This window comes from Lampris incognitus, chromosome 3, assembly GCF_029633865.1.
Source record: "Lampris incognitus isolate fLamInc1 chromosome 3, fLamInc1.hap2, whole genome shotgun sequence".
Taxonomy (NCBI): domain Eukaryota; kingdom Metazoa; phylum Chordata; class Actinopteri; order Lampriformes; family Lampridae; genus Lampris; species Lampris incognitus.
Window position 1 is genome coordinate 86,828,332 of NC_079213.1, and position 24,461 is coordinate 86,852,792.

General features: G+C 42.1%; 2 protein-coding genes across 4 annotated transcripts in view; one reads left to right on the plus strand and one right to left on the minus strand.

Moving 5' to 3' along the window:
- The window catches only part of LOC130109350 (40S ribosomal protein S27-like), a 2,858-nt gene extending 1,197 nt beyond the window's left edge, over positions 1–1,661 (plus strand). For both annotated transcript variants that reach the window (XM_056276212.1, XM_056276210.1), the window contains exons 2-4: positions 135–243; positions 371–481; positions 788–1,661. In XM_056276212.1, the coding sequence (XP_056132187.1) occupies positions 150–243; positions 371–481; positions 788–816 (234 nt within the window). In that variant the 5' untranslated portion in view covers positions 135–149 and the 3' untranslated portion in view covers positions 817–1,661. The remainder of the gene's footprint in view (positions 1–134; positions 244–370; positions 482–787) is intronic.
- tpm4a (tropomyosin 4a) overlaps positions 896–24,461 on the minus strand; it is a 27,833-nt gene continuing 4,267 nt past the window's right edge. The window contains exons 1-8 of one of the 2 annotated variants that reach the window (XM_056276209.1): positions 19,535–20,034; positions 8,811–8,944; positions 8,314–8,431; positions 7,386–7,456; positions 7,104–7,179; positions 5,618–5,680; positions 5,026–5,095; positions 914–2,910 (exon numbers count right to left, since the gene is read on the minus strand). In XM_056276209.1, the coding sequence (XP_056132184.1) occupies positions 2,828–2,910; positions 5,026–5,095; positions 5,618–5,680; positions 7,104–7,179; positions 7,386–7,456; positions 8,314–8,431; positions 8,811–8,944; positions 19,535–19,666 (747 nt within the window). In that variant the 5' untranslated portion in view covers positions 19,667–20,034 and the 3' untranslated portion in view covers positions 914–2,827. Of the gene's footprint in view, positions 2,911–5,025; positions 5,096–5,617; positions 5,681–7,103; positions 7,180–7,385; positions 7,457–8,313; positions 8,432–8,810; positions 8,945–19,534; positions 20,035–24,461 lie in introns of those variants that run through there. The other variant, XM_056276208.1, reaches the window with a different exon arrangement.

Consider the following 24,461-nt stretch of genomic DNA (forward strand, 5'->3'; position numbering starts at 1 on the left):
CTTTATTAATCACACAGTAGAGGGCGTTATCACCTCACAAGTTAAACTGACCGTCTGATTCAGTAGTGAGTGGGATATGGCTACCAATCTGGTGTCTGGTTGACAGCAAAACAACGATCTGACTCTCATTCCAGCTGGCCAAGGATCTGATGCACCCCAGTTTTGCAGAGCAGAAGAGACGACACAAGAAGAAGAGGCTGGTGCAGAGCCCCAACTCCTTCTTCATGGATGTCAAATGTCCAGGTATGCAGAGTAGCACATAAACTTTGAACCCGAGAGACCATTTGCTGGTACTTTCTTGAAATCGTATATGGTTTAATTTGTCAAAGCTTCAACAGTGTCTTTGCATTTGTTATTGTAACCCCACCAGGCTGCTACAGGATCACCACCATCTTCAGCCATGCCCAAGCAGTGGTACCCTGCGGGGGCTGCTCCTTTGTCCTCTGCCAACCTCAGGGGGGGAGATGCCGACTGACTGCAGGTATGTTATGCTGCATTTGCAAGCCTTATTTATACAGGCCAGGGCAGTCTAATGTAAAATGACATGCCAAACAGATTTTTTTTCTGGAGAGACTGATAGTAAAGATATTTTAGAGTTTTGAAACAGTTCATAAGATCGCATGGCAACGTATTTGCGCAAATCTAAAGGTGATGGAACTATTATTTTATGAAATCATTTGCAGCCACAATTTGGATCCTCCGGTTAAGCCACCACACTTAAACTGTAACAACAGTTGCTAAAGCCTTGTTGTCATTTTGCCTATTAACATAGTTGATTTTTGTCTAGGCTGCTCCTTCAGAAGGAAACCTTGCTGAGCAGAGAGATGGGGAAGTCAGCAAGGAGCTGCCAATTGGCACAAACATAGATCTTATAGAGATGAATGAGTTTCTTTAATAATTCCTGACTTGGGTTGGATCACAGAAGAATTTCGTGTTTGGTTTCAAACCATCCTTGCCTGAGAAGTTGGCAGCATTAATTTTGAGAACTTTTATTGAAATTTCCCATCTTAGTTTCACATTAACATTGATCCAAGAAACTTGAGAATCTTATACCTACAAGTACCCGTTAGTTCAGAATAGCTCATGTCTAATGACACGGAATATAACTATTGTTTCTAAGGGTGGGAATACCTGCAGTCAGTAGAGTCTTGAAGAGGTCACTTAGATGAGTGATGAAACATTTCTCTCTCAATACATGTGTCCAAATGAACTGATTCAACTTTGTTACCTTACCTGGATTATTGAGCATGCATAAAGACATTGAATATGAATTGTAAAATATTTTCATGCATTAACTGATCTTTTGTGGTACTTCATATAGAACGCCTGCATAATGCAAACAAGTGTTTTTGACTGCCCCTCAGGTATGTGTGCAAAATGTCTATTGTTTTCAAAATGCAAAAAAAAAATGTCGAATCATGTCTTCTGTAAAAAAAACTTTTATTAGGTTGAAATTGGGAGGGGGGGTGAAAACAGATCAGTCAAATGTGAGGCTTTTTTGTACGGCGGTAGAGTGACACAGAACCATGATAACAAACAATAAAACATGTCAAAGGTTTATTGTCTCTGGTATGTGTGTTCTTTGGTTTGGAGAGTTCCCCTATCAAAAAAGTGGCATTTTACAAAAAAATTGGAGTGCTACAACTTGTCATTAATCATACCTAACATTCTACTATATACAAAATCCAGGGTTTATAAAACTTTACTGAGAATTCAGTGGTTTTAGGGTTGGCTTCACTCAATTAACACCGTATACTGTATTGCAAGGAGTTATGACTAAGTTCATTGATAATTATGTAGAATGTGCCAGGCAGGTCCATCTCATGGAAAGGGGGTTGACTGACGGTACATGACATGTCAATGTGAGACACAAGTGCACAAGTCTCATAATAGAAAAAACACTCAGGTCCTGTACAGGGTAACACCATATCTGAATCAGCGATGATTTACCGTCTCCAGTTGAGTTTACTGTGCATCTCGGCATAAATGATTAAGCACCGTCTAGGTAGTGAAAGTTGTTGCTTCCTTGTTTATGCACTGAAAAATCTATATAAAGGCCTCACATTTTGAGATGGAGCAACAGGCCTTAACATTCGATGGCACAAAAGTTATTGCACAGCATGAACCAGAAATAATAATATCCATCTTTTCCATGAGAAGTCACCTGACCATCGTGTCTGGACACAAGCAAACATATTTAGGAGACGGGCACAGAGGAGTTTGTGATGGAAAACAAAATTTGATTTGCAAGTAATTGACACATGATGATTAAGATTTGAAAAGAAAAAAAAAGAAAAAGGCGACCGTCTCTGTAACACCATTAAATGGCACTTGTGAGTCATGCTTTGATGGAGTCTGGGCAAAACCTCCATGGAATCTAAGCAGAGAATTTGTGAGATCAAGACTGAATATGAAAGCATTGAAAGTATTCATTTGGGCCAGGTTTTTAGTTCATGAGTGACCAGATGTTTAATACGGGCATTTTGTAACTACACCCATTGTCCATTCTTTTTTCTTTTCTTTTTTTAAGAGTAGTCAAAAAAATTATTCCCAGAGGAAGAGATTCTGCAAACAAAGGAGGAGAGACAAAGTATGTGCTGGTTTTGGAATGACTTTCTCATGTTGGATAGAGACATTACAAGTATAAAGTTGTGGCTTAGAAGAAGGGGGGAAAAAAACAAACATCAAAAGGTACAAGTATTAAGTTAGTCCCCTTTTCTGTGGGGAATAAGATTTTAACAGCCTGAAATGTGGAATGGAGTTGAACATTGGTGGAATGTTGCATAACTATCTCATCCTCTCCATCCATCCTCCTCTCTGTGCCTTTTTATAAGCTGTTCAGCTCCTGAAGGGTCTGGTCAAGGACTTGATGCATGCCAAGATTCTCCTCCTTGGCACTTGATAGTTTCTCTAAACAGGGGAAGGGAGGAAAAAGTGACACGGTAAATGGGTTGAAACCACAACACTGGATGAAACAATGAAGCAGTACCGCAGCAAGTATTTGTCTTACAAGACTTGGCAAACAGTGATCATCACACTATTTCTTGCTTCTTTTTTATGAATTAAGCAGATGTTTTCACATGACCTCCTTGGTCATGTTAATTTGTTCCACATGCAAAAAAAAAAAAAAACAACCCAACAAAGCAAAAACAGTGCTCTAATTAAAACTTAAGTTTCCTTTACATGCTTAAACTGCTAATGGTTACTCAAAACCAGCTGGCTATCAGTAAAATAAAATCTGTCTGCTCATTTCCCTAAAGGAGTTATGGGTTGCACTGTGGGGATCATTCATTACATTACATGCTATCTTGACACACAGGGGTGTTATCAGCACACAAAGACACACACAACTACCCCAAAACCCACTGGAGCACAATAACAGGTGTTACATTTAGAACCACAGTGGGAGGGAGGTGCACACAGGATGAATTCATGCTTACACTTTGGAAAATCTCACCTTGTAAAATATAACTTGTTGAAAACAAAAATGGATCATGTATATTAATAAACATTTGCAAAGAAGAAACTGTTGATTGCCTATTGACATACATGATATAGTGCATTAAATATGTAGCAAGTATTCATTGATTATGGGTTTGACTAGTCCCTCCTATGCTGTAAACTAATGGGGGAAAATAAAAACAATAAAAAAACAGCAAAGGGAGATGAACAGTAGGAATGATTTTTTTTTTTAATAAATTCAGTTATATTTCCCAATTCTTTCACTTATCGAGATAAGCAAAAGACACAGGTCATCTATAGGCAGAGAAGATGAGAACAGATAGAAAAGCCAAAATTAAAATGGAGATGGAAAACAGTGAGCAGGACAAAGATGGAGAAGGATTAAGAGACAGAAGAAGAAAGGAGAGAAGAGGAGGGTGAGAGAAACAGAGAGAGAGAGAGAGAGAGAGAGAGAGAGAGAGAGAGAGAGAGAGAGAGAGAGAGAGAGAGAGAGAGAGAAAGGGAAAAGAGAGAGAGGTTGAGGCATCTACAGAGAGGTCATGTCATTGAGGGCATTGTCCAGCTCCTCACTGATGGCCTTGTACTTCAGCTTCTGAGCATACAGTTCGTCTGGAGGTCAAAGGTCGACAGGAAGTACAGGCAGATGTCAGGGACAGCGGTGGAAATGAGAAAAAAAAAGCAGGATGACAGTAAGAGAAAGATGGCGCAAAAGAGCGTAAGCAGGAGAGAGAAAAAAAAATCAGGTCACCATTTTTAAGATGCAGAATTGCTTGGAAGAAAGAATGATGCATATTATCGACAGATAAGAATTCCTGGAATGAGAGCATGTAGCAGACCTTCTCGGGTTGGTGACATCTTTAAACATTTAAGCATGTGCCAAAGATCTCATAAAGGTGTCCAATAACTCTGTAAACTTAGATGCCTTTGGCTCTGCGACTAAATAATGCTGACCTGAATAACATTTCAGCAGCAAGCACATTCTGTCCTCTGTGAGCGCGGCTGACAGAATAGCTATTCTATCACACACCAAGGTCTTCACACTTATTGGGGGGGCCTGATGCATAGTTCTTTACTCTCGAGACCTGCACCATATTTTATTGGCTTGTCTTACTAAGGAATTTCCATACGTTTGGCAGGAAAACCTTTTCTTTCCGCAGAAAATATTTCCAGCCTTGCTGAAACAGGACCCCCTAGCTGGGACCCACATAAATATGAACTGTATTAGAAAAAAATAACCTATATGCACATCAACATGTTGGATGAATGGTCAGACAGGGTGTAAGGTAAAGAGCCCCGGGCATAAAGGAAACTATACTTTCTTCATACAAGCTTGACATGTCTGCTAATTCAATGACGTTCCCTGACACCACTAAATCAGGCAGGCATGGGTTTAATAACTCGGCCTTTCCTTAAAAGACCAGACACAACACTGAGAGAGGAAACTATTGTTTCCACTGCATCACAAATTTTAGACCGTCACAACACACATACCTAAAAAAAGAAACATTTTCCCTCCAGTCGCTAAAAATTTGATAAAATATGTGTGCAACCATGAGCTCATACCTTCCAGATCATCAATGGATTTTTCCAGTTTGGCCACTGTCCTCTCTGCAAACTCTGCACGGGTCTCAGCCTGGTCCAGAACACAGATAATGAGTGTCAACCAGGAAGAAGAACTAGCAGACAAATTGAATCTGTAAAACTGGAACCAGCAAAGTTTCCAAAAGCCCTTTGTCGTCAAAGTCCTTACTGTCTCCTTTCTCAACTAACCATCATATAATTTTAAATACTTACAGTTTGGGGTTAACTGTCAAAAGTAATTGATAAAATGTGATGACTGTTTCAGAGAGTAAGGTGACTTGTGGTCAAGGTCAGCAAGCTTAACTGACTAACCAAAATACATTTTTTAAAAAAAAGCTAGTTAAGCTTCAGTGCCATTTAATAATGAACAACAGATTGAAAGAACTTTAACTTTTGTCGGATGCATTTTTGCTGATATTTTGTAAGTTTCTAAGTCCAAGTGTGTAGCTGAAAAAAGCGGAAAGTGTGTTAGCACTGTTTTCAGTATACCACAACCAGGTGGTGGCACAGCATCGCTCTTCTTTTTGTGATGCAAAGCCTTGGGAAACCTGAGGCACTAGCAGAATCAACTCACCTCCTTCAGCTTGTCACTGAGAACCTTGATCTCCTCCTCATACTTGTCCTCTTTTTCTGAGTACTGTTGGAAAATGGAAAGACAGAGATAGACATTATTAGCCAACAGACATACAAATACACAAAAACAAAACACACACACGCCCATATGTGCTCACACACATCTGACTGTGATATGCAGGTAAGGCTCATTGGCACCGACCGGCCGAGGTGTTGGCACAGCTGCCGGGAATGCGTTTTGCTGTGATGCGAACCCTGATAGGCCTGACACTTCAATTAAAATCAAGAACGAGAGAAACTGCATTGCCCAAGACCAGTCATGTGATTTGCCTGGCATGCTGTCATTCTGCCTGCCTCTGCCTGGGAAGGAATGTACTGCAGAGGTCTGGACAGGTCTCTACTGGCTGCTGTATGCTTACAACATGTGTGGCCAACCCCACCTGGTTGTACTGAATAAAGCCCCAGTGGCCATGTTGTTTACATCACAGCATGATTGCAGGACGTGTTCTTCTGCCACATGCTTATAATAACTACAGGTGGATGTATCAAAGGAGTACAGTGGACAGGTTTTCCTCTGAACAAATTGAGGGGAGAGTACATGGCCGGGTTTCAGGTTGAAATAATATCTGAACACAGTTCTTGTAATACTTTGGCAATGGGGTAATCTTCACTGAGGAGAACTCACTCAAATTACAGGTCCTTGAGCCAAAGAAGTGGCTCAAATGATGCGGAAGAATGGAGATGCACATGCCGGGGAGGATAACTTCTGCAGGTGAAATAGTACTTGCAATTAAATCTTAGCATTTGCTTTAACCTGCAGGGAGGTGTATGTACGACTACAACTGAAACAGCTGCTAAAAAGCATACATAAGCCAACTACCACACACTTTGCTGTGTTTTCTTGAGCAATGTATTCTCCTGTGTGGAATATGGCAATAAGGCATTTAAAACTAAAATCCTGAAGATTCACATGCAAACAAAAGTGTCTCTTTCGATACTTTCTATCGCTAGTGTTTTTAAGGCAATAGCTAATCCACTAATATCCAAATCATGAGCACTTTTGTAGTGGATTATTTTAAAAGTTACTGTTTGTTGGGCCCTTCCTGGGGAAAAAAAAAAATCTGTGCATAGCATTTTATGCCTTCAATACAACAGCCACATGCGAGGAATATGAAAATTAGTGGCTAGTTTGAAGAAGAATGAAAAAGTTGTTGTTGTTGCTAAAAAGCAGATATGGCAAGTCAACTTTGTATGTTTGTAAAAGAATAATGGGTTCTGCAACATTCTTGTTTGGTGGTGGGTATGTGCTGACACAACAGCATTGCAATCACCACTGCAATGTTGTTTCATCTCAAATGATCTTTTAGGACGTAGAGATGTCAAATGGCAATACAGTTACCAGTACCATCATAAGGGTCAGCAAACTAAACAAAATTGATCATCTTCAAGATTGTAGGTTTTACTTAGATGCCATGCAACACACTTACCTTCTCAGACTGGGCCTCTAAGGACTTGAGGTTGTTGGTCACATTTTTCAGCTCCTCCTCCAAGTCACTGGCTTTTCTATGGAGACAAACATAAAATATAATGTAGTTAAGCTCACAGAGAGAGAGAGAGAGAGAGAGAGAGAGAGAGAGAGAGAGAGAGAGAGAGAGAGAGAGAGAGAGAGAGAGAGAGAGAGAGAGAGAGAGAGAGAGAGAGAGAGAGAGAGAGAGAGAGAGAGAGAGAGAGAGAGAGAGAGAGAGAGAGAGAGAGATTACTTCACTCACAGTTCTGAGACCTCGGCCCTCTCCTCAGCTCGCTCCAGCTCCCCCTCCAGGATCACCAGCTTACGGGCCACCTGGGGAAAAAAAAACAGAAAGGATTTTGTCATTTCATAGACTCAGTGGAAAACCCAGTGGAAATTCAAGATGGCACCAGACCTGCACCAGAGAAGAATGAATGGTCCCGTTTCTTTCTGTGCCTACCATGTTTGATTTTAAACAAAACATTCTTTAAAGCAGGTCACGCTTTTAAAATCTCTCTTTTTTTTTAGCAGGAACTTGGTTGAAGAAAGATCATCATAGAGAATATCAATGTCGGGGTGGAAAATCATGCAGGAATTTAAAAAAAAGCCAAATTGCAGTTGAAATCACAGCATAGGGTTGTGTGAAGTTGAAAATCCCAATAATGAGCAGTTAGAAGACAGACATCTGAGGTCCGCTATTTACAGTCTGCATCAAAATGCATAATTGGTGATCACATAGCAATCTGGCGGTGCTTAGCTTTCTAAAAAAATCAAGTTGTAAATGCATCAGAGACACAGTGGAGATGACTATAATCCAGTTGTTTAAAGGTGTTATGGCTGCAAGTTGATTAAATGTTTCTCCAAGCCATGTACATCATCTATCAACTCCTCCCAGATGGGTTTAAAAGTAGGCTACACTCGAGAAGAGAAATCTTATTAACCCACTGGAAAGTGTTGGGGGAAGGTAGTCAGATTTCTATCAGGCTACCGGTGATGAATGTTTGATTCCAGGTGTTAAAGAAATGTAGATCAACTGCATTGTGATAATCTGAATACAAGTCATATCAAATGCAAGTGTGAACAGGTCTTTACTCCTGCATTTTCTCTACAAAGTCTGAGCTGACTTTGGCTTTTACCAAGTATGGGGAGCTTCTTCCCAAGTCACTACTGGCCATGCCTCCCTTTCTCACCTCCTCGTATTTGCGGTCGGCCTCCTCAGCAATGTCTTTGGCCTCCTTCAGCTGTAACTCCTGGATCTCCATCTTCTCCTCATCCTTCATCGCCCGGTTCTCAATCACCTTCATCCCTCTATTTCGGGCAGAAGATCCAGAGAGGTAACAGATGAACAGATGTAAAGGCACAGAGATGGGCTTTCTTATTATGTTGTTTAGAAGTGGGGGAGGGGGGGGGTCATATAACCTCTCACTGGCAAGAGACACACAATACTATATGGAAGGTATCACAATTAATTAGCAACACAGACAAGCACAAACATACACCGCACGAGTGCAGACACTTCACTTGCATCTGTAGACACCCAAGCAAATGAGAACCTGCATACACACACACACACACACCGTCATCCAAGCCAATTGAAGACAGCTGTCTGAAAAACTGAAGTCAATTCCTGTCCACCCCTCCCTCCCCCACTACTGTCCAATACTGGCCTAGCATGAACTTGACCGACCTCTCGCTCTCATCTGCGGCCTTCTCAGCCTCCTCTAGTTTCTGTAGCGCAGTAGCCAGTCTCTCCTGGGCCCGGTCCAATTCCTCCTCCACCAGCTGGATCCTGCGGTTCAGAGCAGCCACATCGCCCTCCGCCTGAGCATGACACAGAGAGAGAGAGAGAGAGAGAGAGAGAGAGAGAGAGAGAGAGAGAGAGAGAGAGAGAGAGAGCGAGAGAGAGAGAGAGAGAGATGGATATAGTCATTCATTTAACCTTCACTCTTACAAGTTGCCCCCACCCCCTCTCACACACAGGAAGAAGAGTGAAAGCCACAAAGTGAGGATGAAGGAGGGAAGGAAACATGGACAACGAGACCAAAATAGGCACAGAAATGGGGACAGCTGGCCAGGAATGAGGACAGCCACTTTTCTTTTTTTTTTTTACTTATTGTTTCATGGCGTGCTATGCCATCTTGAAAAGTGCGACAAGAGGAGAGCTTGTTAGTTTGGTATTTTTGCAGAGATCAGGTTAAGAGAGGGACAACAGGAAGGGGGGAAAACAAGAAACAAGGGAGTGGAGGGAGAAAACAACAGAGGGATCAAAGTTTAACTGGTAATCACGATCTGCTGTGACAGGGTTGTGTCATTTCGCAACAGTCGCTGTTTTCTGGATGGCTGCCGACACCAGCAAGCTGAACACACACAGGCCCTGTTTAATCAAGCTGCTGCACCGCGTCCCCGTTTCTTACACAGCCGAGATGAAAATACCTGGACATTGGGGATTTTATTTTTTTCTCCAAAAGCCATACATCTACTGCCAGAAATATGTAACACTTAATTTTAACAAAACTCAACACTTTCCATCTTTATTTGCTGGAAACATGAATAGATTATTTCTAAAACCGATAAATATGACTAGATTGTCTATATTTCAAATCAACTCATTTTAGGGATATGAATAAACTCCGGGTAAATACCCTTTTAAGAAGATGGCCTTTGGTAATGGAAGACTTTATTTTGAGACACTTTATCTATATTATATGGGGTATCATCCTCTCAACATAACCACAATGGAAAGATTACAATTAAAAGAGCTACTTTGGTGTCGACACACAATAGTCAGTAATCTAATGCAAACCCTCCATGAATCTTAACACTGACTTCAGAATAATGTGGTCTGATTGAAATTGAAGGGGGGATGAAAATGAATCAATTAGAGAGACCTCCATCTGTGCTATTGGAAAGTGATACAGAGTAATGTGTGTTCAGATCTCTGGAGGGACTCAGGTTTCAGAAACCCACAGAGGAGACCAGCCATGGAATAACTCTCTCTCTCTCTCTCTCTTAAACACTGAGCTTGACCTGGCTGGAAATGTTGACCTTTTTAATATCAGATGGAATGATGGCTTTAAGAGATGAATGAACAGCAGATAATTTCCGGTTATGGAGCAGGCAGAACCAAGCCAAGTGGGAAGACAAATGGAGGCTTTTTCATCTATCCTTGGTAAACAATTCCAGACAGGGACAGAGGAGATGAAGAGGAGGAGAGAGGGAGAACAGGAGAGCAAACAGAGAGGCCAACAGGCATTTCCTTTCTGTTGGTCGGGGGCGGGCAGGGGGGGGGGGTATCCTGAAACCACCACCTGGAGAGCTGAATTCAAACAGAGAACTGGTCCTGACCTCTGACTCATCTCACTCACAATAAAAAACTGGGCCCAAAGCTGCAGATGTTAAAAATTACAGTTGTACCATTTGACTTACGTCTTATTCTAATGTGTGCTATTATCTATCAAAGAATTTAGCCGATGACAAATTAAGTGGGGTGACTGCAAGTTTTTAAACCGAAAACCTTTTCTCTTAAAGCCAAGGGCATTATGGTAATTGATTTTAACATGTTTGTAATATCCTGAGTTATCCACCTGTCCCAGGAGCTCCGACTAACCTCATCCCTACTTCTGTGCACCAGTATCTGGGGATTGCTAAGAAAAACTGAACTTGTTCTTCACATAGCCTAATCCTAGGGCTGAATGCTATTACTGAGGCAGTTTCAAGCTTGGCTCACCACTTAGTAGGTCAGTGAGTCATTTTCTATTCATTCAGTCTATGAAGTCAGCCAGATCAACAGACAACGTGTCAGTCATTTCAGTTTGCAGGTAAGCGTGGCACTTGGCTGCTGATCCAGCCCAGATAAAGCCACTTTGAGAGACAGAAGGGAAGAAAGGTAAGGGCCATGAGGAGATAAAGGGAGTGCTAGAAAGTGAAAGAAAAGAGGTAGCAGAAGACAGGAGTGATGCTAATAGGGTCTGTTTATGCAGAGTCCCACCTCACCGTATCACAGACTGACTGGCTCACCAGAGACAGGGCTGCTCGCTAACAGCTGGTAAAAGTCTCTTTGTTTCATTATATATCAACCTATTTAAGTTTTTATTGGTCTTGATTGACATCTATGTTGCTGACTGGTGAAACTGTCAGGCTTGCAATGAGTTCATCTGTTCCTTCTTTCATAATTCATCTGCCTCTTCCGTCTTGTCAACCTCCCTTTTCCCAGGTTCTGTCCTAGTGCTGCCAGGCAAGGCAGTTGACCATAGAGACCAAATGTCTGTTGAACAAGGGTTGCCTGAGCTTCAGACAGGGGGGCGGTAAAACCATTGAAAGACGTTATAAAAAAAAAAAACGCCAAATGAATGAATGGAAACAGTATTTATAAAGTTCTGTATCTACTGACACTCCACCAGAGAGGCAAGTTACAACACTGAAAAGCACAGAATACAACCGAAGCCTGAAAAAACAGAGAGTGTTATTTCCTGAGTGTAGCAATGGGCTGAGGAGAATCTCTCTCTCTCACACACACACACACACACACACACACACACACACACACACACACACACACACACACACAAACATCCTATTCATGAAGAACAGGTCAGCTAGACAGGCACGTCGGACGTTGTAAAACAGTTCCAGACATACAGACGCACATACATACTAAAATCACACTCCTTTGCCCTGCCCTGACACACACACGCGCGCACACACAACACACACACACACACACACACACACACACACACACACACACACACACACACACACACACGGTATAACTGCCAGCTAGCAACAGACTAGTCTTCTGGCCAGTAAAAGGTTGGTTGTTAAGACACACAGGGTCCAGCCAACCAACAGTCTAATAGCTAAAAGAATGAAAGAACAGCATATATATATATATATACATACATAGAGTACACAAACTATCTGTCTCTATCATCAGGTTTCCACAACTAGTGTGTGTGTGTGTGTGTGTGTGTGTGTGTGTGTGTGTGTGTGTGTCCTCTCAGACCCAGTATATAGTGTATTAAGGAACTAGTTTGTCCATATGTCCCGTCACGCCTCCAGTTCAGTGAGCCGTGTCATTGGAGAAGTCTTCTCCCTGTGACGCACAGACATGTCAGATGGATGGATGTGAAAGCGGTCAGATTGAAACGAGCATAAATGAAAAAAAAAAAGCTATCGGCATGTCAACTAGAAAATTTCAAAAGATAAGTTTCTGTTTGATAGGGAAAAAAAAACGACAAAAGAAGGCACTAAAAGTGACAGGAGATCAGCATCCACTCATCTCCTCCCCTCATTTTGTCTTTCTTCAGGGCTCTCTCTCTGCCCACGCCCATTCCTTACACACTCACTCCGCAATCCTTGGCTGCCGGGGACGCACGCCTTATAAGGTAAAACCTACTCCGGGGAATGTTGCTGGTGGTGTATCAGGAAGATGTTAGCAGGACACACACACACACACACCTAATTGAAAACATCTGTGGGGACCAGGAATCAGAGAAAGGCTAGATACCACAGCACAAGGATCTGCTCTGTTGGTTCTTCCTCATACAGAAATACACATTGATCCAGTCAGCAGCTGAGGGAAATAGGATGACACAAATCAAGCGGGCTGTTCCCTAGTTAACACCAACCTAGCATAAAATTCAACTTTTCAGCAGCTCTGTGAGATTTAAGCAATGAGAAATATCTCCATAAGTAATAAACAACTGAAGTTAAGCAAAGGAACAGCTGTTTAGCCAGAGTTATCTCCGTGGGTTTAATCATACGTTTCTGTAGGTAGGAGATAGTTGAATATGAGGTCTTTCTCAGCTCTCTTCTTTGGCAATTGCTGACTGACACTAGTAGCTCGAAGAATCCCAACGGATCACGGCTCACAGCAGTTAGCCTGAAGAAGAGACACACTCCCATTGCTTGATATTGAATAACATCTGGACCATTTCCCTCTTTCCACTCTCTCTCTCTCTCTCTCTCTCTCTCTCTCTCTCTCTCTCTCTCTCTCTCTCTCTCTCTCTCTCATCTCTCTCTCTCTCTCTCTCTCATCTCTCTCTCTCTCTCTCTCTCTCTCTCTCTCTCTCTACTCTCTCTCTCTCTCTCTCTCTCTCTCTTTATCCACATACTTGGTATGCTCTCCTGTACGGTGTCTCTCTCTCTCCTTCTCTTGCTGAAAGCCCTCTTTATGAAATGTCCAGCTGCCTTTGCAGGGTGACCTCTGTACAGCGTATGCTATAGCTCGCATAGCCATACATTTACTGTCACCTGCTATCAATGTAAAATTATAATGTTACGAATAAAATCTGACTTGGCCATTTAATAACTCTCGATCATGTCACTTCACATGCAGATCACATATGCACACTCTTTCAGACACGCATACATCTGGCATTAAACTTAACATGGGTTCGTATTCACCTACTACATGCATGCATGTCCGTGCGCGCACACACACACACACACACACACACACACACACACACACACACACACACACACACACACACACACGTAATTATCTTTATTTCCAACATCTGCCATGTAAAGTGCTCCACATTGCATTTTCATGAGGGATACATGAAAAAAAAAGACCTGGTCAAGCAACATACCTTTACTGCAAACATACCAATTCTCGGTTGGAAAATAGAGGAAGCTCTTTGGGTAAAATGTTATATTCTTCATTCTGTTGTGTGTTTGCACTCATTGCTGACACAAAAGACAAATTTTAAGTAGCAGGATGGAAGACAGGAATCTAATTAGTGGTTCATTCCAGGGCAGTGGGCTTATGAGGTGCATGAGGTTGTTGAGATTAAGTGGATGTTATTTTGGACATCTAGTGTGTGTGTGTGTGTGTGTGTGTGTGTGTGTGTGTGTGTGTGTGTGTGTGTGTGTGTGTGTGTGTGTCTTTCACCATGAAAACTTGCCATGCAAAGACTTATATATAATTATAATAATACACACACACACACACACACACACACACACACACACACACACACAGATTGGCTTTTTTATATATATAAAAGCCAACCTGTGATGAGGAGATATGTAAATGAGATTCATAAGATGGCCTTAAAATGCATCCAAGAGTTCTCATTGTGTAGACCAGAACTCGGGAGAGAATAATGCCATTAAGGAGGACATCTTACTATTATTATCATTATTACAGTGTCTGGGGTGCTTTGCCTTCCACAAGGTTCTAGAGACTGCAGCTTGAGTCTAGGTTTCAGATTGGCATCATGCACCGGATGATACTGAAGTGGTTAGTTTTGGCTGGAGGCTGACATTCAATTCTTGTCAAAAAGCTCTAGGAATCCAGCAGGGAAATCCTTAACAGTCCAATCAGGAATTTACTGCAGTTCTGAATCAGTGCTAAAATAATTTTTGGTATCCTTTAGAATTAGGATATAAATCCTGACCAGTTTTCAGATTCCTGTTGGAGGGCTCAGAAATCGAAACCATTTTTGGGGGATAATGCTGCAGCATTTAAACCTGTGGCCTCTCAGCAAGCAGAGGTCAGGCAATTCAACTACATGAAGGTCAAATCCATGTCCCATCATTAAGTGTTTACAGCTCTATATTTCAGATTGACCTACCCCATTGCCGTTCCACAGCACCTCCTCTGACCTACCAGATAAGGACTGCTTTGGCTTTATGCAGAATATGCTAAAATATTATTGATACGTTTCTTTGTGTCACTGGAAATTTCACAGTAAAGACAGGCTCAGTGTTTTGCATCTGAAATGGGTCATTTGAAATGCCACAATGTGCTTAAATCACTTTACTGCATGTGCAACCAAATTACAATTTTTCCGCTGCTCTACATGCCACTAAATATAAGACATTGCAAATTTAGCTTCTGTCCGGACTTTAGCTAGCACAGACTGAACATATATATTATACTCCTTGCTTGGATTAGAACCCACAACCTTGGCATGCTAAATCAACTGAGGCCACAAGCCACTAACATGGGAGTGTTCAGCAGAAAGCTGACGACTGCCAAAAATCTATCAACATGTGGCAGTTATATTTGGAAAGTTGAGCTATTCCCAGGGAGAAAGTCCAGGCTAAGAAAACAGGGAAACCAGGAAGTCATTTTTTCCATAGAATCTGCTGGAGTCTGCTTGAGTCCCAGTGTGAAACCTTCAGGCCCACTGACCACAAAAAGCCGTAAACAGGCACAAGTGTTGGTTCAATTTGAATTCCTCGGCCCCGCAAAAAAAAAAAAAAAAAAAAAAAAACTCAAGATAAGCATTATTTGTAAACAATTTCCTGCATTATCGCTAAGAAAAATGGCGTAAAAGGGGGGAGGACATGTTATGTATGAACCAGATAAGCCTTGGTATGTATCTCTGACAAACTGCATAACACGGAAATTATGGTAACTACAGAAAAATTGGCTGTCCACAGCCAGTTATCGCAAATACAGAGACAGTTTGAAATCAGGATTGAACTTCCCCTGCAGCAAGATAGACAATTTCAGCCAAACTGCAAACTTGCCAGAGCTGGCATAGAGCTGTCCAAACCTAGGCTGGCACAAGCATAGTAATATTAAATGGAGACAACATCTTCATGCACGGTTTATCACAATTATGACCAGAATAAAAGCCTGCCTGACCCACATCTGTATGGATCAATACAACTGGGTTCAGCTGCAACACAACATGGTCTAACCTACATCACAAATGCATGCAGACACACACTTATCTTCCTGTTCATCTGGGCCGGTGCACAGGGACAGGAAGTATTGGTGTAGAAGCGCAGGAAGTGCTGCACAAGGGCCTGCAAATAGCATCCTGGGAGGGGTGGACAGGACTGCCTAGCTTCCTAAAGCAGATCGCTCGTAGCGAGTTTGATCCTAACATTTTAGCTTCCGTCCTGTTTCAACCTTCTCCATCCAACAACTTCAGCTTCCATTATCTCCTCTTTCTCTTCAAATCCTGCTATATGTTAAGGGATTTTGAGTGTCAGTAAATGTAAAATAGTTCACTTTTAGATAGTGTAGAGATGTATCCATTAAAAAAAAACAGTAATGATACCCTCCAACTTCTGTTAACCATGATCACAGTTCAAATTTGAATTTTTAAATAGAATAATTAATTTACCAAGTATCATAATGAACAAAATTTCACAGTATAGGGAACGATGCTGGATGGATTTGTTTTAGCAATAAAATCATTTTTTAACTAGTTTCTTCTGATGCTGAGATATTACTATTCTCTGGATCTGTAGTTTTAGGTACAACCGAGGTCAAGGCTTTGAGGCAGAGGAGAGACTTGCTGAAATAATGTTTTTAAGTGGAGACCTGTTTAGTCTGAAGCTTCTCAGGGACAAGTCTCATGGTCATGGATGAAATATAAATGAGTAGCCTCTTTTAATCTGCTTAACCCTCAACACCCAACAAGCATTTTCTGTGGAAGAAGCTGATGGGGTTAGCGTAAAGGAAGGACATAAGCGAGACACATCTAAGTAAACGCGTATTTCAAGGTTATGTCATGCATTTGCAATATGACAAAGCCTAAAGCATTACTGAATGGTTGAGTAATGTCTCAGGAGGCATCAAGAGCCGTGCTACAAATAAAACAAAGCAATTACTTTTAATTTTCAGCGTGAGATGTGCCCAAATGTTTTTCAGTTCCCTAATCGTAATTCAGAAGATGACTCATTACCTTTACAGGCTCAGAGAGGTTCCTGTTTTTCATCTTCCCTCTCGTCCCTGTGAAAGACATTGTTGTGCCACAAAATCCCTCTGGGTTGCCCCAATTACTCACATATGGGGCTGCACAATCCTTTAGGTAGCTGGCCACACGAATGCACTCTCAATTTGTCTTTTAGATAAAAGGGCCTCAGCTGTGTGCCATCTGAGTGTCCTTAGTTTTTCAGGTTCAAGAAACGGAAATCTAGGAGTTGTATTTAATGATGGAAGTTGGTCTCTTCTGATGAAGACGCCTTTAAAGTTCTGGCCTGTTAAGGAGTCATTACTTTGTCAGCCAAGTAGGATCTCCATTTTACTTTGAAACAGTTCCAAGGCTTGGCTTCATTTTACACTAACGGCCGTCTAATAAGAACAGATGTCAAATTTCTAAAAGACGATGGATGTCTCCTTTTGGAGTAAAACTTTAATTCTAAAAATGTGGATGCGGAAAATGAATTAAAATGAGTGCATGTCTATGCATTTGTAACCTGTATGTATGTGTGTGTGTGTGTTTTCCTTGCATGCTATGTGTATGTGACATCATTCATGGACCTCATAAGCTCACAAACCCTGTGTCATCACCATCAGTATCCAATCAGCCCGAGGACGCATCTAACTTATTCATTACCATATGCAAGGGGAATCTGCCCGCTCTCCTCATGTGCACAGATAACGAAGTGCCACCTTGAAATGGTATGTGCAGTATGACTGGCATGAACTTAAAAACCTCTCCCACCGACTTAACTCCTACCTCACCTTGATTTACTGCTGTTCTTAGGCATTCAAATGCAACAGACCGTTTTAGAATACGTTGACCTCTATTCTTCTATTCAAGACTTCCATTCAACCAAGGTGCCACACCTACGCATCAGACTTTTTACACCATCAGTTCACATCTCTATTAATGGTTTCCATATGCGCTTATCTGAGATTAGAATTACCACAGAGCAGAAAAATAGCCCTCATTAGAAATGAATAAGGGGATGTGAGCCAAAAGAAAACTGGAATAGGAACAAAAACCCCTCTGACGTACATACAAGATATCTCTCTTGGAAAGTCACCTATGCTGCATGCTTACCAAAAAAAAAACAAAAAAAAACGATACAGTTTAAACAGATTTTTTTTCAAAATTGAGGGAATTCCTCTCAAAGTCGGAATTTTTATTTACACAATTCAGAATGGGAAAGGAATAAGGGAAACACAGGCCAGAAAGTAATGGAAAGATTCAAACGCTGGCTACCAGGAATTCACCCAACATCTGATCATTTCAGAGGGAGGGAGGTGTGTGTGTGTGTGTGTGCGCATGTGTGTGTGTGTGAGTGCGTGTGTGTGCACATGTGTGTGCGCGTGCGCGTGCGAAGGCGGCGGGGGGGGGGGGGGGTGAACCATTCAGCTATCTCCAGGCATGTGAGTGGATTACACAGACCACAGAATGAACACGCAATGCTATTCAGACATGTACTTGAGAACAGTGGTCATCCGTGAAAAATCCTCCCATTCAGGGTGGGAGCCTCAGCTCCACATAGGCCCCACTGGTGTGGAGATGAGTATGGTGTACAGATTGATATGATGCTATGGGCTCAAGCTAATGATCGCCACAACGTGAAACCAAAACTCTATTCTGCCATAATGAAAACAATGCTTCCCGCACAATTTGCCCCTTCATTTCTCTAATGCGATAATGTTTGGTATGTGGATGTAGAAGCAGTTTACATTGGTTTGAAAAGGATCGAGTCAATTCAACTGTATTTGTATAGCCCAATATCACAAATTACAATTTTTGCCTCGAGGCTTTACAGCAATACAGCATCCTGTCGTTAGACCCTCACATCGGATAAGGAACAACTCCCTAAAAAAAAAACCTTTAACAGGGAGGAAATAAGAGGAAGAAACCTCAGAGAGAGCAACAGAGGAGGGATCTCTCTCCCAAGATGGACAATGTGCAATGGATGTTGTGTGTAAACTGATTCGGTAGTTAAAGGTGGGTAAACATCCGTGATAACCCTTCCGTCATCTCAACCCGCTGTCGACACAACCTTCGATACACTCTTTTGTACTTAACGGTGCCTAAACAAGAGTCAAACCAGTCAACACTGCTACCCTGACAAAATGAAGACTGAAAAATGTATTCACTCTGATCTATCAAAACTCAATACATTGTATTGTGAAGGTATGAACAGACATGCTAATAAAATAGAGATGACCAAGTAAGAGTTCACCAAACAGTACTTTGAAAACTCAATAGGGAGGGCTTATGCGTAATCCTACACCGCTAGGCTATGTTTAATTTAAATGTACTCATATTTCAATAGATTATTCTGACCACATCTAGTTAGTGTGCCAGCAGATAAAGTCTATTTTATACAGCACTGCGGGTAGGTTAGAACGACCCATTAAAAGCACTGTGGACTACTTCATACCAAAGTTGACCTCATTGTTCATTTTTGAAAGCAGACAGTAGCCCAAAGTCAGCGGAACTGAACTGAGCATGCGCCAAGTCCTTCAGGAATCCCAAGTTTTTTTTCCAGAAGAGACCAACGCCTTGCATTGTGGCGAGCGGAATCAATGAATGCGAATAACTTGAGATTGGAAGGGAGAAATGCCGCTGAAGTTACGGCAACTACGGAGCTACCACAGATGTGAGCGAACAAGAGCGGCAGACACTTGGAGAAAGAGTACAGACAAATGTATATGCATGTATAGATATGTAGGGCTGGTTGTCTCACTTTCTCCCGGAGTTCTCGTTCAGTGTCCAGCTCTCTCTGCAGAGCCTGAGCCCGGTCCTCCGCATCGTCAGCCTGCTGCTGCAAACTCTGGATCTTTCTCTTCACAGCATCCAGTGAATTTATTCCTGCCATTGTGAAGCTATTTAGAACTAAATATATGACTACAGGTAGAAAAATAAGACTGGTCTCGGTTTGTGCAAAAAAGTAAAAGCAGCTATAGCCCGCTACTTCCTTGGTCTATTCAACGCCAAATAATAATAATAATAATAATTGACACTTCCCAAAAAAAGAGTTGGTCAAAATCGATGAATCTCGTCAAAGACTCTGGAATGAGACGAGATCTTTCAAGTGCAAAAAAAAAGGGGGTGGGGGATAGTTAGAGAAGCGAAATAAGTGTCCGACTCCTTCCTTTTAGAGCTGAATACAGAAGCCTGGATCTGGACGCATTGGCGTGGCGTGGCGCGGTGCTCTGGGTCGGGGGAGGAGTGACGAGGAAAGCCGCCGAGCGAGCCTCCAAATCTGAGAGGCGCGAGGAGGATGATGAGGTCACGGTTCTACAAGCACGATAGGCGGGGCGTCTGTGTGTGTGTGTGTGTGTGTGTGCTGACAATCCCTCAGTCAAAGTAAAAAGTTAATTTGACCTTCTCTCGGCTATTGTAAAAGCACAATGTCCGTCATTTAGATTGTGACGTGATCTTACATCTAAATGAATGGGAAGCCAATGACGCCAAATGTTGAATGAAAATTAACACCAGATCTGCAATATATTGCCCACAAACATCAGCAATGTTATGGCAATGGCTTAAACTATCTCTATCACTGAATCTCTATTACTGAATAAATGAAGTAGTTAAACTGAGTTTATTCTATGTAGCTTCAGTCAAAATTGTACATTTATAGACATATTGATAAATGACGAGTTTATTCTGACAAGAGCTGAAACAATGTATCACTGCATAAAGCCATATCACCTGCATTTCTACAGGTCTGTATAGCCCAGTGAATATAATATATAATGAATATGGCATATTGACAGAGAATGGGTCGGGGTAAAACAGATTTTAAAGCTCTAAGAAAGATCAAAGTTCACAAAAGGGAAAATCAATGGTGATCTTTATTTAGAGACCTTTCATGCAATGTATGCCTATTCATGTATGAAACTGATTGTTGGTTTCATCCGTTATGCCACTGTATTGAATATAAGGGTGGGGATACCTGCAGTCAGTTGAGACTGAAGAGGTCACTTAGATGAGTGATGAAACGTTTCTCTCAATAAATGTTGAGATGAACTGATTCAACCTTCTGTAATTTTCTTACCTGGATTATTGAGCATGCATGAAGACACTTCCTAGATCTAAGAGATACAGCATTCAAGAAAATGTGGTCCAATTTTATTCTTACGTTTTTAGATTGAATTTCTCAATGTTGAATAACTGTCTTATACAATATATTTTTGCAAAAACACTATTTGATGCACCTACCATGTGTCAGCACATGAAGGTAAATATGCAGGAAGTGGGTTTGCATCAGATTTATGTTAAACATGTTTGTGCTGCAGGCCTGAGTTGTGTTTACACATCAGATTTGATATTCACGTGACAGGCCAATGGAGCAAACGTTGTCTGGACAGACTTAAATCCCAGTTCAGTTCAGTTCAGTTCAGTTCAATTCCATCCCAATCTGTTCTGGTTTCTTCTGCGGTTTAAATCCAGCAGTGTGAAAAATCTCCCACAGACTCTTCATCTCTGCTTGCCTACTTGTCTGATTTGCCCCATGCACCGGAAAAGCTGGAAGCATTGATTTCATTAAACACAGGAGTGCGGGGCTTTCTGTTTGCCTTAGCAACATTCCAGGCATTCCAGACCCCTGCCTGCACCATGCTCCCCCTCCGCTGGCCACAGCCACCCATTGGAGTCCTGCTTCCCCCCGGCCTTAGAGTTACCACGGCCTTCGCTGCTGTATTGGGCATTACTGGTAACCGCAACAGCAATGTCCCCACCCACTCCCATTCCCTCTTTAGCTCTGTATTTTGTATACACTCTAATGTTGCGGAAGTCGGCTGAAAGCTCCTGAAGACAAAGTCTGCCTGTTTGCTTTGGTGCTATAACTCGAGCTTGTAGAGGAGCGGGATGGGTGGCAATATCACTCTACCGGTCGATCATGTCAGCATTATTCTTTGTGTATCACAACACACAGATTATTCTCGCTAGCTTGTCTGGGTGGCTGGCCAGCTGACCCCCTCTCCCTATGCCCACTGGGTGCCAGTCTGATTGGTGCATGTTGTGTATCAGTGCATCTTGTGTAGATTCAGATGTGTAACAGCTTGACTGCAGCCCTGATCATGATGTGTGAAGGTTTATGACAGCAGGGGAGAGATCCTCAGACGTACTTGCATGCTCACTGACTTCAGGGGTTATCAGTTTAAGACAGACCTGCAATAATAAAAATTTGTTGTAAAAAGTATCACATTTTCTGAGAAATTCTGCTATGCTTGAGCAGATTTTCTTTGCTGATAGCAAACAACGTTGTGGCACCTGGGCTTAAAAACTATTCAAATGGAGTGTCCGGGTAGCATAGCGGTCTATTCCATTGCCTACCAACATGGAAATCGCCAGTTTGAATTCCCGTGTTACCTCGGGCTTGGTCGGGCATCCCTACAGACACAATTGGCTGTGTCTGCGAGTGGGAAACCGGATGTGGGTATGTGTCATGGTCGCTGCACTGTTTGGGGGTGGGGGACTGGAGGGAATAGCATGATCCTGCCACTTGCTACGTCCCCCTGGTGAAACTCCTCACTACCAGGTGAAAAGAAGCAGCTGGCGACTCCCCATGTATCGGAGGAGGCATGCGGTAGTCTGCAGCAGAGGGGGTGGAGCAGCGACCGGGATGGCTTGGAAGAGTGGGGTAATTGGCCAAGTACAATTAGGGAGAAAAAGGGGGAAACTCCCCCCCCCAAAACAAACAAAAAAACGAAAACCTATTCAAACATTTTAAAAAATTGTTTCTAAAAAAAATTTTTTTTAATTGTTTCCTTGTTGCCATGGCCCACATTTCATGGAGCATTTTTTTTCAGAATTTACACCAGAGTTTGTTTAATTGATCAGTGAGGATAGTTGACCACTTTTCAGCATCTGCTTTGGTTAACCACATCCCAACAACACCGCGTTTCCCAAGGATATCCTCTACACAACCCGAACAATACAACATCCTGATGGAGTGTGGGGTACCTCTCTCTATCTCTCTCTCTCTCTCTCTCTCTCTCTCTCTCTCTCTCTCTCTCTCTCTCTCTCTCTCTCTCTCTCTCTCTCTCTCTCTCTCTCTCTCTCTCTCTCTCTCTCTTTGGTGCACGCGTCCCTACACACAAATACCGGAGGAACCACCATTGACACGGTAATCTAAAATCAACAACACCTTCTTCTGTCCCATATTGCAACCAATTAGCTACAATAGAAGTATTTTTGTAAAGTACTGCTATTTCCCCTGCAGTTATTATTGCAGAATGCAGCAATGTATTCTCAAATTAGTTTCAGACTGTCGCATTTCTATTGTGTAAAAAGTTTGTGTGGAGACGGAGATTATCATATTGACCAGGAGAAAGATGTCAAAAACTTTGCTTTTTCTGCCTATGATACAAACTGTGTGCACAAACTTCAAGCTGTTCATTTATTGAAATGTGAAACCTTTTCAGTCTGTCTGTCTGTCTGTCTGTCTCTCTCTCTCTCTCTCTCTCTCTCTCTCTCTCTCTCTCTCTCTCTCTCTCTCTCTCTCTCTCTCTCTCTCTCTCACTCACTCACGCTCTCTCTCTCTCTGTTCTCTCATTGATGTAGTACGATTCTTAATAGACTAATCCCTGATGTTTGAATAACATATAGTAGAGTCCCCCTCCCTGCAAGTTTTACATTTTTGAAATGTTCTACTGGCCAGATTTTCTATCACTGGTTCATGGTGTTGCCAATACGTACAAATATACATATTGTTGCCCGAATTCCTTCACTAACTTGTCCACAGGATATTCCCAAATACGCACTCTTACATTGTCAGATACTCTTTTCTAGATATCTGTAGACAATCTCTTCAGATTAAGATGTCCCTTGAGTTGTTGTTGTTGTTGTTTTATTTTTTGATGCTCATCCAATCAAGTCAATGAATAAAATGAATAAAACTTTATTTGACTCAGCTTGACGTTGTCCCTGCTGCAGCTGTAGATTGGTACTGCCGCGGTTTGACACAATGTTATCAGCGTACTGTTCAGGGATAATGAGCTTTTTACAGCTGTGGTGATAACTGCATACCAGTCTGTTAACCAGCACTGCAGTGACCACAACTGCCAGTGCATGTAGAATGTGCGTGTGTGTGTGTGTGTGTGTGAGAGAGAGAGAGAGAGAGAGAGAGAGAGAGAGAGAGAGAGAGAGAGAGAGAGAGAGAGAGAGAGAGAGAGAGAGAGAGAGAGAGAGAGAGAGAGAGAAAGCATGCCGAGGGACAGTATGCAGGTGTGTGAGTGTGTCTGTTGTTAATTGTCATACTCATCTTTCAGGACTGACTGTGGGTGTGTGTGTGTGTGTGTGTGAGAGAGAGAGAGTCTCTTGAGACTGTGTGCAGGTCATTCATGTGCTCATCTGTCTGTCAGGGGTGGCTGTAGTGGAATGTAACCATCTCTCTGTGATGTGCTCCAGACCAAACACAGCTGATCAAAGGCAACTCACAGCTGGTCCTGGCTCAGAAGTACTGCTGCTATTATGGACTAATGGGCACTGGGCTACAGTCAGAAACAGTGTGTGTGTGTGTGTGTGTGTGTGTGTGTGTGTGTGTGTGTGTGTGTGTGTGTGTGTGTGTGTGCATGTTTTTGGGGAGGTAGGTATGTGCATGTCCAGGACGGGGTAAACAATGAATTAAGACAGGGCAGGAGGGACACTTTCATTAAAATGTA